Raw genomic sequence first — 11,218 nt, forward strand, 5'->3', positions numbered from 1 at the left:
CGGTTTCAACACGAATTAAACTCTAAACCTATCTTAGAAACTTTCTGAATATTCAGTTTAACTTGAAACATCCAAACAAGTTCGAATTTTAATAAAGATCAACCGGTTGACTTTCAAAATTGTAACTTTGACCTCAAAATTCTAACTCGAATTAATGAATTGAAAGTTGGTATTTTGCAGAAAGATTCACCAAAGGATTTATAACAAAACCGCAATATTAGATTTTAAAAATAAACTCGAAATCAAACTATCAAATTTCTTGTTCTAATACAGAGTGCCCGTCTGTTTTATATAAAAAAAAAATGTTTAAATTGACAAAGGAAGCTGTTGTAATTTATAAATGGTTAATGAGGATAAAATACCTGAGTAAGTTTTTATCTTTATCATCTAATAGCTTGATTGATTTATAATAATTTGGCCGTCAGCTAGAATTCGTTCAGGAAATAAATAAATAAAAAAATATCGCTTTGTTGAATTCAACTGATTGGTACGATCGAATGGGATATGTAACAACTAAAGAGATTCAGACAAAATCAGTTACAGTAAGTGATAGGTATCTTCAACTGAATTTGGATTGATTTGCACATACTTTTTATATAATTATTGTTAATAATTAATAATTAATAATTATATGAATAATACTCTAATTACAAATAATAATAATAATAATAATAACAATAGTAATAGGAGTAATAAATCACAAAAATAAAGTTTCTAATGAAATAGATAATAATAATAATCAGTCTGATAATAATGATACTAACATAAAAATAATGATTCTTAATGTTAATATTTTTTAATGATATTATTAATAATAAGTTACATGTTTAAATTTTCATATTTATATATTATATATTATAGTAATATTAATAAATAAAAAAAATAATAATAATATTTAATAATAATAATGATAGTAGTAATAACATGATAACTGTGTTTTTAACTTGTAAATACAGTTAATATATTATCTTTACATATTATGTAATGTTTATAACCTATTTCAATATTTGATATTTGTTTATTATATATATAGTACAGTATACATATACTATTATTTATATAGAAAGCATACTTGTATATTCATTCCTATAGTAACTTAACCATTTTCCGAATATTGTTAAAAAGTAAGGGTTTCCTAATTCAAAGTGGACCTCATAACAGAGACTCGTAATCATAATTTAATATATATCTGATAATTCAATCATATGATATTATCTTTTAATTCCATCGATAAACATATTGACACAAATACTTTTAGGTAAAGTATTATATATCTAATACTTTGTTAACGTTTTCAATTAATGGGTATATATTCTATATACATACCAATATACACATAAATGTTCGTGAATCGTTGAGCATGGTCAAAGGGTAATTGATTACATGAATATAGATTTCAAAACTTTCGAGACTTAACATTACAGACTTTTGCTTATCGTGTTGAAATCATATACAGATTTGGTTTAAATTTAGTCGGAAATTCCCGGGTCATCACACTTTCTTCATTGGCCAACACTCCGATCCGTACAACATGGCCGGTCTGATTGCCACCTTGAAGAATTTCCCTTTCAATTTAAGGGGTATCTTCTTGTCTGATTAAGAATTTCCCGGTCTGATTACGTACACTTTCTTCATTAAGAATTTCCCGGTCTGATTAAGAATTTCCCGGTCTGATTACGTACACGAGTCTTCGCCCCCTCATACATATCTCTAATAGTTCTTATATATCTACTTGGGACACCCCTAACATTAAGAGTCTTCCAGATCAGCTCACGCGGGACACAGTCATAAGCCTTTTCCAAGTCTAAGAACGCCATGTGTAAGTTCTTTTGTTTTTCCCTATACTTCTCCATAAGGCTTCTAACGATGTGGATCGCCTCCATCGAAGAGCGTCCTGGCATGAAACCGAACTGGTTCTCTGAAACCTTTGTCTCACGTCGGAGCCTTGTCTCGATCGCTCTCTCCCAAAGCTTCATTGTATGACTAAGTAACTTTATGCCTCTATAATTGCTACATATTTGCGCATCTCCCTTATTCTTGTAAATGGGAATAACCTCACTGAGTCTCCATTCCATAGGCATCTTTGCGCTTCTAAACGTCATGTTGAAAAGGTTTGTCAGCCATCTAACCCCTTCATCTCCTAGGCACCTCAATGCCTCAATCGGAATTTGGTCTGGTCCTACTGCTTTGTTTCTCCCCATCTTTCGTAGAGACGATCTAACTTCCTCCTGATTAATCCTCGTGCAGAAACAGTTGTTTTGATACTCACGAACCTCGTGGAGTTCCCCGTTCCGCTCGGGTCTTTCCCTACCGAAGAGGGATGCAAAATACTCCTCCCATCTATTCCTAATAAGGTCTTCTTTCACTATACTTTGACCCGCTTCATCCTTGATAAATTTGACGTTAACCAAGTCCCTACTTCTTCGCTCCCTAGCTTTAGCTATCCTATATTTGTCATTAGCTCCCTCTTTAAAGTTTAGTTTCCTATATAAATCTTCATATGCCTTGTCTTTTGCAATTGCTACGGCCTTCTTTGCTTCTCTTTTAGCTTCTTTATATCTTTCTTCTATCCTAGTTCTCTCTGCAGGTGTCCCTTCTCCAAAAGTAATGAGCTCCCTAAACCTCGTCTGTTTTAACGCGACTTTCGTTTGGACATCGTCATTAAGCCACCACGATTCTCTACTACTCTTATGGGCTCTCGATGTCCCTATTGCCACCCCTAAGGTCTCTTTTGCCACATCTCTGATAGTGGACGCCATGCGGTTCCAAATCTAGTCTGCATCAGTAGGGGCTACGTAATCGCCTTCTACCCTCAATCTATCAGCAACAGTCACTCTAAAAGTCTCTGCATTCGCTCCATGCATGTTCTTCCAAAGGATTCTAGGTTGCACAACCCTGGCCCTCCTACCAACTCTTCCCGGAGTGACTAGGTCCATGACCAACAATCGATGCTGGGAGGAGCACGTCAATGCTGGAAGGACCTTACAGTCCCTACATGTCCTAAGTTCCCCTTTACGGAGGAGCAAAAAGTCAATCTGGGTGCTACGACCCCCGCTATGAAAAGTAGCTAACTGAGCATCCCTCTTCTTGAAGAAAGAGTTTGCTACGACCATCTCGTGGGCAATGGCAAACTCAAGGATTGAGCGCCCTTCTTCATTTCTAGGGCCAAACCCAAAGCCCCCATGGGCTCCCTCGTAACCTTCTGCCTCCGCTCCTATGTGTCCATTCAGATCACCCCCTATAATCAGTCGATAGTCAGCTGGGCACCCCCTCACTACCTCGTCTAACAAATCCCAAAAACTCCTCTTTTTCGCATCACTTAAACCCGTGTGAGGTGCGTATGCGCTTATGACCGTGAAAGTCTCCTCCTTAATAATTAGACTAACCGACATAATCCTATCGCTAAACCTACCCAAGTCAACAACGTTATCCTTATGTACTTTACCCAAAAAGATACCTACTCCGTTCCGTGCTATCCTAGAACCCGAGTACCACAATCTATAGTCCTTAATATCTACCGCCCCTTTACCCTTCCATCTAGTCTCTTGAACACACCCTATATGTCTACATTACTCTTAAGAAATGTATCAACTAGCTCAATTCTCTTGCCCGTCAAGTTTCCTATATTTCAACTCCTCACTCTAATCCCACCCGGGGTAGCAACCCTATTACCCCCTCTAACCCCTCTAGTCCTATCCGCCCCTAAACTAGGAGGACATGACCTCAGGTGATCATAAGTGCTAGTAGAGTCTATATTAACCTATAAAGAAAATAAAAATTGGGAGAATTCAAAACAAAAAAGTAAAATACAATAAAGACCACCTAAAAGGCTTTACAATAATAAACAGGTAGGGTAAACAACAATACTAAACAGTGAGGCAAAAGATAGCAAATAGTAAAGAATAAATAGATAAGGAAATAGATAAAATAAACAAGTATCTTTCAGCAAGTTAGAATAATATATTCTAATGAATACCAATCGCTTAACTGGTAGACAAATTAGTAAGGCTCACAAGATTAGAAAAATACAGTCAAAGTAAGATTATGGGTAAATGGGTAAATGAAGTTTAAGGGTAGAAAGAAACAAACACAGCCTTGTGTAAACAAGGAAATTCAGGCAGCAGTGGCTAGCGACGGCACAAAGGCAGCAGCAGGCGGCGAAATTAGCGATGCTCCGTTTTAATACCTGCGAAAAGACCAGAGAAAGTGCCCAGAAAAAATTCCGGCGAAACTGAGTGACGGCACGTGGCGGCGCGTTTCGCAACGCTTGTCGGCGAAAATCGTACTCACAGAATCAGAAAAATGCCGCGAGTTTAATGATGTAGGTTACGGCTTCTAATTCACTAGAAAATAGGAGCAATTTCTGTTTAAAAATTAGGAGTAGTTGTTTGCTTTTTGGGGTGGAGAAAGTGTCAGAGAGAGAGAGAGAGAGAGACGTTATAGCAAAAATAATATTAATTGCTAGGCTGTAATGCAAAGCTTATATGTATATTATACATGTAGGATAGTCTTTTAGCTACTTTTGCAAGGTGCTATAGAACCACAGCAGTTACTCATAACACATATACAGTTGCTATTTACATTACACACAACTAATATATTGATATTCCACATTTGGAAGTTTTTTTTTGTTCCCATGTGATGCCAAAAAGCTGATTCAACGGCTGCAAAAGAAAGAGACGGGTTTACTGATAACCTTTTGTGATAGCAGCACATATTAAGATATAGATGTTACACCTTACCTTCATTGATTGTAATATCATCTTTATATAATACATGGTAACATGGTAATTTGATAGTGGAATCATCAGAGATGAGGCGTTGCTATCAATGCAGTGGTTGGCAGATAAAGACTGTCTAGATTGAGAATTTGTCTTATAGTTGAATAAACAAATGTTTACCTGGGGTTGCAAAGAACATTCTTTTAGCTTATGTTCCCGTCTGACCTGCCATTGGTGCGGTGAAGTCCTTGGCTTGTTCAACTTGTCCTTGGAACTGATGATTCTGCGTCTTCTGACCTGTAGACATTTACATATGGTTGAAAGAGTCGGTTTTAGCATGCGTGGCGAATGAGTTGACCTGCAAATATATTTCTCAGCTTTCTAAGTTCTAAATATATCATATTATTATTATCTCAATTATAATTATAATTTGAAGGAAATATTCATACAATACAAACGTATTGTTAGACATATTAGGTTCGGCCCAAGACCCGGACTAACCTAATATGTCTAACACGTACCTCTTTGAATTTAATAGATTGGGAGGCTGTTGTATCCTTGTAGGCATTATCAATATCATTTAGGCGATTTTAAACCATTTTAACCTTTCACTTTTAGTTAACTTTTGTATTAGGGTGTTTAAAGTAATGCACAACCCGAAGTGACCTACTTGAAGTTATGTGAGTCCAATTGCCATTGCTAATAACTGAGTATCAAGATAAATTATAAAATGTCACTTACCTGTAAACTTGCCATTCATTCAGAGGATCATAACTACATCCCTTATCATTTCAGTGATCCAACTTCAGAGCAGCCTGTATCAATTTTCATAGGCAAAAATTTACAAAAAGTAATTACAACAACAAAAATAAAAACAATATGTATTCTTATGACTTATGACTTTATATGAGGCGGGTCAAAGAATAACATATTGGCAAATGACATCAACTTTGAGGACATAATAAAAGAAACTTACCAAGGGACGTGGTGATTATCAATTTTTAGACCAGTGTGACAAATTGGAGTCAAGCAGCTCCAAATTTGCAATCTTTGTCATTTGAACATAAAACATCAAAACATATTTGACTCCTGATTCAATTACTATAAGAAAATAATTAATCCAACATCCATGTATAATCAGTAGTATAAATAAAGGAGTTTCAACCTTAATAAACATAAAGCATACAACATGTATGTTTTAAAAAGGATATAGAAGCAATAAAAATAAGGTAAATTGAATGATTGAGACTACATATTGATAGTATGGCACTAACCATTGCACTTTCTATTGCCACTGAGCATTGCACGCATTGCACTTTCTGTTGATACTGATACTGGCATTGAGACTACATTAGAAAGGCAAATATGTGTAGCCCTCAAACCTATGTTTACAATTATACTGGCATTGACCATTGCGCTCTCTATTTGTTAGTCAATATAAACATATTATGACCCATATTGATCCATCTAGTGTAAATTTCAACCCATTTCCAAATAGAACCTGTTAACAGCCCTCATAAGCAAACATATGAAACCCTTAAAACTAAGCAAATGTTGATAAATTATCCACCAAAAAATCAGCTACTCATCAATTAAAAAACTATATACAAATAATTAATCACCAACTATATACAGATTGAAAAACAAACTATATAGAAATACAGATTAATCTATATATAAATAGTAAATCTCAAACTATAACAAAAACAAACTAAGAACCATGTACTTTCAACACAGATACACTAATTTCAATTATGTGATTACTTGTATTTTATAAAAAAGAAGAGGCCAAACAAACCTGTGTTACACGTCAATAAAGAACACGCAGGTAGCAGGAGCGAAAGCAACAACGAACCCTAAATTGTTTCCTCCGAGAACATCAATGAGAAAAATAGGGCAAAGAGGATAAATCAAGGAAGCACAAATGTAACTTCCATTGATCTAGGGCAATCCGCTAAATCACCCTTCATGACGACCACATAATCATGAAACAACAAATCCTATCGATTTTAGAAATGAGAAAAGGAGATGAAGAACGGAGTTGGCGACGGAAGCGTCGGAGGTGGAGAAGGATACGGTAGAAGCGGTAGGAGTGGCGACGGTGGCTGCGCCGGCTGTGGTGGCTGCAGCGACTGTGGTGGCGGTAGTAGGAGTGGCGACGTTTGTGATGGATTGAGCTGTGGGTGTGGTGATGGCGTGTTTGTGAGGTTGGTAGGCTGAGGATGGGGAACCCTAATTTGTGTAGGTAGGTGAGTGAAATGGAAGGGGACAGTGTTTTTATGGGAGAGATGGAATGTCGTTTTGGGGTATTATTAAAGGTTACTTTTTAAAGGAGAGATGGAATGTCGTTTTGGGGTATTATTAAAGGGTACGACATATTTTTTGGTGGCTATTAGTATACATGGTTAATTAATTATAAGCGAAGTCTAGGCTTGGGCAACAAATTTAGCCCAATTACTTGGTTAGCTCAATAGCCGATTACCATAATTTACAAGCCATCAGTACGTTAAGATCGAACAACTAAAAACACCCGTGAGTCTTTCAATTCACTAACGATACCTGCCTGCCACAATCTTAAGCTGCTACCATCTTCATCACTAAATAGTTCGTTCCAGACTCTTCACAAATAGAATCAAGTTACAGGTAAGTTCCTTCAATTCGTTCTAAACAAACAAACACTTCAAATTGATTCCACAAAACATATTATATTTCTCTAGGAACGACCAAAAAGAGTTTTTCGGTTCTATCTTTTCGGTCCTTGGTATACCAATTAAAATTAAAATCCTGATTGATTGAAGGAGGTTTAATTTAAAATATTTGTATGAACAAATTGATTGATTGTAGCAGAAAAGAGAAAAATGAGGGATGGAGCAAAGGATAAACGAATAGCAGCGTTTAATAGTGATTCAAAGAAAACAACCCATAGAGAATAGGTGGGCTCAAATCTGTTAACAATCAAAACAAAACCTCCATGGCTGCAACCCAACTCTCGTTTGCAAAATGTGAACAAAATTTCGTAGAAAGAAAATTCACAATTACCTACGATGAGTTGCCCAGCCAAGCCAAGAAACGGTGAGTCTCACTGTTGTGATTCACTCACATAATAACAACGTCATTATTTGTACCACTCCATGTTTCTGTAACCCAGCAAAACGTCGTTAGCCAATGTAGTTTCCGTTTACTCTCGTCGCTTTCCCAAAAAAAAATTAGCTCGATTTTTTTCACGGATATTGATAACAGACTTAGGAGCATGGTATAACGAGAAAAAGTAGATACCGACGCTACCTAGTACCGATTTGATGAGAATAAGTCTACCTCCGACAGATAAGAGCTTTGCTTTCGAGCTTGTGGTTTTCGACTTAAATTTATCTATCAAAGGATCCGAGCTAGTAACTCGTTTCATGTTCCCACCAATGGGATAACCGAGGACTTAAAAGGTAACACCTCTGGTTAGCAACCTGTTGAAATTGCCATGTTTGCAAAATGAGACTCATCAACACCAATACCATAGAGATTAGATCTAGAGAGGTTGATTTTCAGAAATGATTCAAGATATAACCTTTCAAGTATTCGAATGATATGACTCAGGTGCATAGCATCCCACTTCGAAACAATCGCTACATCATCTGAAAATAGAAAATGTGAAATATTAAGTGGTATGATAGAGATACTTCTAACATGGTTAGAGGAAACGATTTCTTTTATAGCAAAATGAGACTTTCCATAACCAATATAAAAAAGTAAGGGATAACGGATCACCTTTTATTAAACCACACATAAGAGAAATATCAGAAGTTGGACTACCATTAACTAGAATTAAGCTTCTAGCCGATGAGAGACACGACATAATCCACCCTCACCACTTATTTCCAAACCCAAATTAAATGTTTTTATGAAATCCACCTTAAAAATGAGCATTTTCTTGTTATGCTCTTTTTAACACTCAATAACTTCACTTAACATTAGAGGGCCATCAAAGATTAGTCTATTCTTAATGAAAGTCATTTGTTCCGAACAAACCACCGAATCATTGACATTAGCAAATCTATTGGCGAGAGCTTTGGCAATAATTTCATAAGATGAGTTGATTAGCGACATGGGAAGAAATCTTTAAAATTTTCAGGATTGTAAATCTTGAGAATAAGTGCAATAAATGAGGAATTCATGGCGTATACCTCATGAATCAAACTCCTCATTCACGGTGTCCGGGCCTAACACCTTCTTTGAATTTTCCGGTTAGATGCCACAGGTCATTCACGGTGACTTGATTCATCATACCTCACGAACAGTGTGCTCTCTTGACTAGACTATGTTCTAGTGAAACACTTGTGATCATGAACCTTCCAAATTCATTCGGCTAAAAAGCTTTTATTTTGTCCACATAAGATTCCTAAACAATCTGGTTTAATGTGTTGATTACTTGATACCTGTCAAATGGTCATATGAATTGTATCTTGATCCCCTGCACACAATCAGAAAAACTTTAACAGGTCTTTTTCAAATCACATAAATAGACCTGTAGGAAAAGATAACAAAAAGAAGTAACATGATACAAAAATACTTGCATTTGACCAATATGGCTGGCTTCCACAACTAGCTAACCATTTACGATTTAAATATGTTTACATTAGACTTACGTGATTAGTTAAGATAAACAGAAGAATTTCAATAGGAAGACGAAAGGCATTAGATATTTTAATAATAAAACAAAAGGAGGGATGAGGCTCATATAGGTACATAATTCCAATCAAGAGAGCAAGAATCGCCATAGTTGTAATTCGTACATTGTCCCGCCGAGATACAACCCATTTTTTCTCATTGCTCGACCCAGCTCTTAGATATTCATCATCATAGTCAATGGCTAAAATAGAAATCAGCAACAATTGCATTTGCTGCAATGTCATATAGAACCATATCATAAGTGAACGTGTAAGTAAATGAATCAAGTGATGACATAGATATCTCATTGAACAGCATCACAAAAAGAATTTTAAATACAATATTGTTTATTTTACAAAAGAAACCAAACAACATACATATAGAAAGAGATATGTGAATCAGTAAAGCAATGAGGGTTGTTAAATTTTGAAATCATGACCTGAAGTAAAAGGGGCAACTGCCCCCAGGATCATCCATTTCTCTTTACAAATAAACTTACTAGTAACAACTTTCATTGATATGAGAGTTGGTTAAGTATCAGTTGTCAATGATACAAATACATTTACCAGTAACAATAATGAACCGAATCCAACTGTATAAACAGAATAAATCTACTTAGACTAGAAGTAGCCTTCTAAGTTCCAAAAACGAGAGAGATCTGGTTCAAGTCCCACACAAACATACAACACGGATCAAATTGTATCACATAGGCAAAAACATACACTTAACAAAATTACTTGTTTACCTGCTTAATAAAAATAAAAATAACAAATTATGTCAAATGAATAAATGGAGGATTCAAAATCATAACCTTCAAGATATCAACAGTATGGCTCTTCATGATTATCTGATTACAAATATTCCTTAATGTCAAATATAAAAAAGAAAAAATCACATATTTGGCCATAATAGGCATTAAAAAGGTGCAAGTTTTAGAAGATTTACCAAGTATTGAAAAAAATGCAAATTTTATGAGGCTCAGATTAATTAATTAATTAATAATCAAAGCAAAGAGGATAAAACCGCCATGGCTGCAAATAATGCCCCGCCAAGTTACGGATAATCTCAAACTTCGCTGATTTACTCATACAACCAGAAAATTTTCAGCGTCACTGCCTCCAATTATTAGTATTAGTATTATTATATTTACAACGCAACTTTCAAATTGTATAGGACACACTAAATTTAACTATATGATCCCATATACGGAGTAATATTTTTAGGATCTATGGTTTTTTAGAGGTAAACCACTAAAATATTTTCAAATATAATCAGCTTTGAAAATATGGGATCCTTTGAATTTTAATCCTGGATTTGCCACCGCCGTTATTGTAACATTATCAACTCAAAGGTTAAATGCGAAAACAATAGAAGTTGAAACACAAGTATACCAGCAGCAACAATGAGTCGCTTTAAAAAAGGGTTGTTGATTTTTAGGGGCAAACGAAAAGTCATCGGCAACGGAGGACGGCAACCGCCCTTAAAAACCTCCCCTCCGATGCCTCATTTCTTGGTTGTATGAGTTTCTTTTACTTTGCCCCCAAACCCTAGTTCTTGATCCAAACGTTTCTTTTGTATTGGCAAATAAATTAACTAGCTCTCTGTTTTACTGTTTTGACCTCTAACTTCACCATCTGCTAACTGAGAGACAAAAGGTGATTGTGCTTTTGTTTGACTCTTAATGGAATGATTCAGCGCTGAATACTGAACCATTTAACATTCAGCGTGTTTGTTTCTGACCTCTGAATGACATATGGTGCTGAATGATTCAGAATTCAGTGCTGAACCATTTAGAGTTGACACACTCTCTTAACCATTAAGAGCCTAATTCTTCTGTA

The 11,218-nt window shown here is 35.7% G+C and overlaps 2 protein-coding genes and 1 long non-coding RNA gene across 10 annotated transcripts; all 3 read right to left on the reverse strand.

The window, feature by feature from the left end:
- Window positions 1-250: 250 nt before the first annotated feature.
- LOC139847752 (uncharacterized) lies at window positions 251-2,759 on the reverse strand. The gene is made up of 2 exons (XM_071837476.1): window positions 2,060-2,759; window positions 251-282 (listed from the first exon to the last, which is right to left on the reverse strand). The coding sequence occupies exons 1-2, from the start codon at window positions 2,757-2,759 to the stop codon at window positions 251-253; spliced, it is 732 nt and encodes a 243-aa protein (XP_071693577.1).
- A 12-nt stretch (window positions 2,760-2,771) lies between these two features.
- Window positions 2,772-3,392, reverse strand: LOC139847761 (uncharacterized). The gene has a single exon (XM_071837484.1). It carries the CDS (start codon window positions 3,390-3,392, stop codon window positions 2,772-2,774), a length of 621 nt encoding a protein of 206 aa, XP_071693585.1.
- Window positions 3,393-4,470: 1,078 nt separating this feature from the next.
- LOC139853920 (uncharacterized) lies at window positions 4,471-10,909 on the reverse strand. Of its 8 annotated transcripts, none has more exons than XR_011761383.1 (9): window positions 9,506-10,909; window positions 9,149-9,183; window positions 8,897-9,061; window positions 8,281-8,347; window positions 8,037-8,179; window positions 5,698-6,222; window positions 5,463-5,536; window positions 4,902-5,018; window positions 4,471-4,664 (listed from the first exon to the last, which is right to left on the reverse strand). It is a non-coding gene; the product is annotated as an uncharacterized lncRNA (long non-coding RNA). The 8 variants fall into 8 exon arrangements; XR_011761384.1 differs by having other exon boundaries at window positions 9,459-10,909; XR_011761377.1 differs by having other exon boundaries at window positions 8,897-9,183.
- Between the last annotated feature and the right edge of the window lie 309 nt (window positions 10,910-11,218).

Source organism: Rutidosis leptorrhynchoides, chromosome 1 (assembly GCF_046630445.1).
Source record: "Rutidosis leptorrhynchoides isolate AG116_Rl617_1_P2 chromosome 1, CSIRO_AGI_Rlap_v1, whole genome shotgun sequence".
Classification (NCBI taxonomy): Eukaryota; Viridiplantae; Streptophyta; class Magnoliopsida; order Asterales; family Asteraceae; genus Rutidosis; species Rutidosis leptorrhynchoides.

Coding starts and splice junctions, on each gene's coding strand:
- LOC139847752 (XM_071837476.1), bottom strand. CDS start 2,759: ATGGCGTCCACTATCAGAGATGTGGCAAAAGAGACCTTAGGGGTGGCA. Junction 283..2,059: donor GCCTATGGAATGGAGACTCA/GTGAGGTTATTC, acceptor TATATAAAACAG/ACGGGCACTCTGTATTAGAA.
- LOC139847761 (XM_071837484.1), bottom strand. CDS start 3,392: ATGTCGGTTAGTCTAATTATTAAGGAGGAGACTTTCACGGTCATAAGC.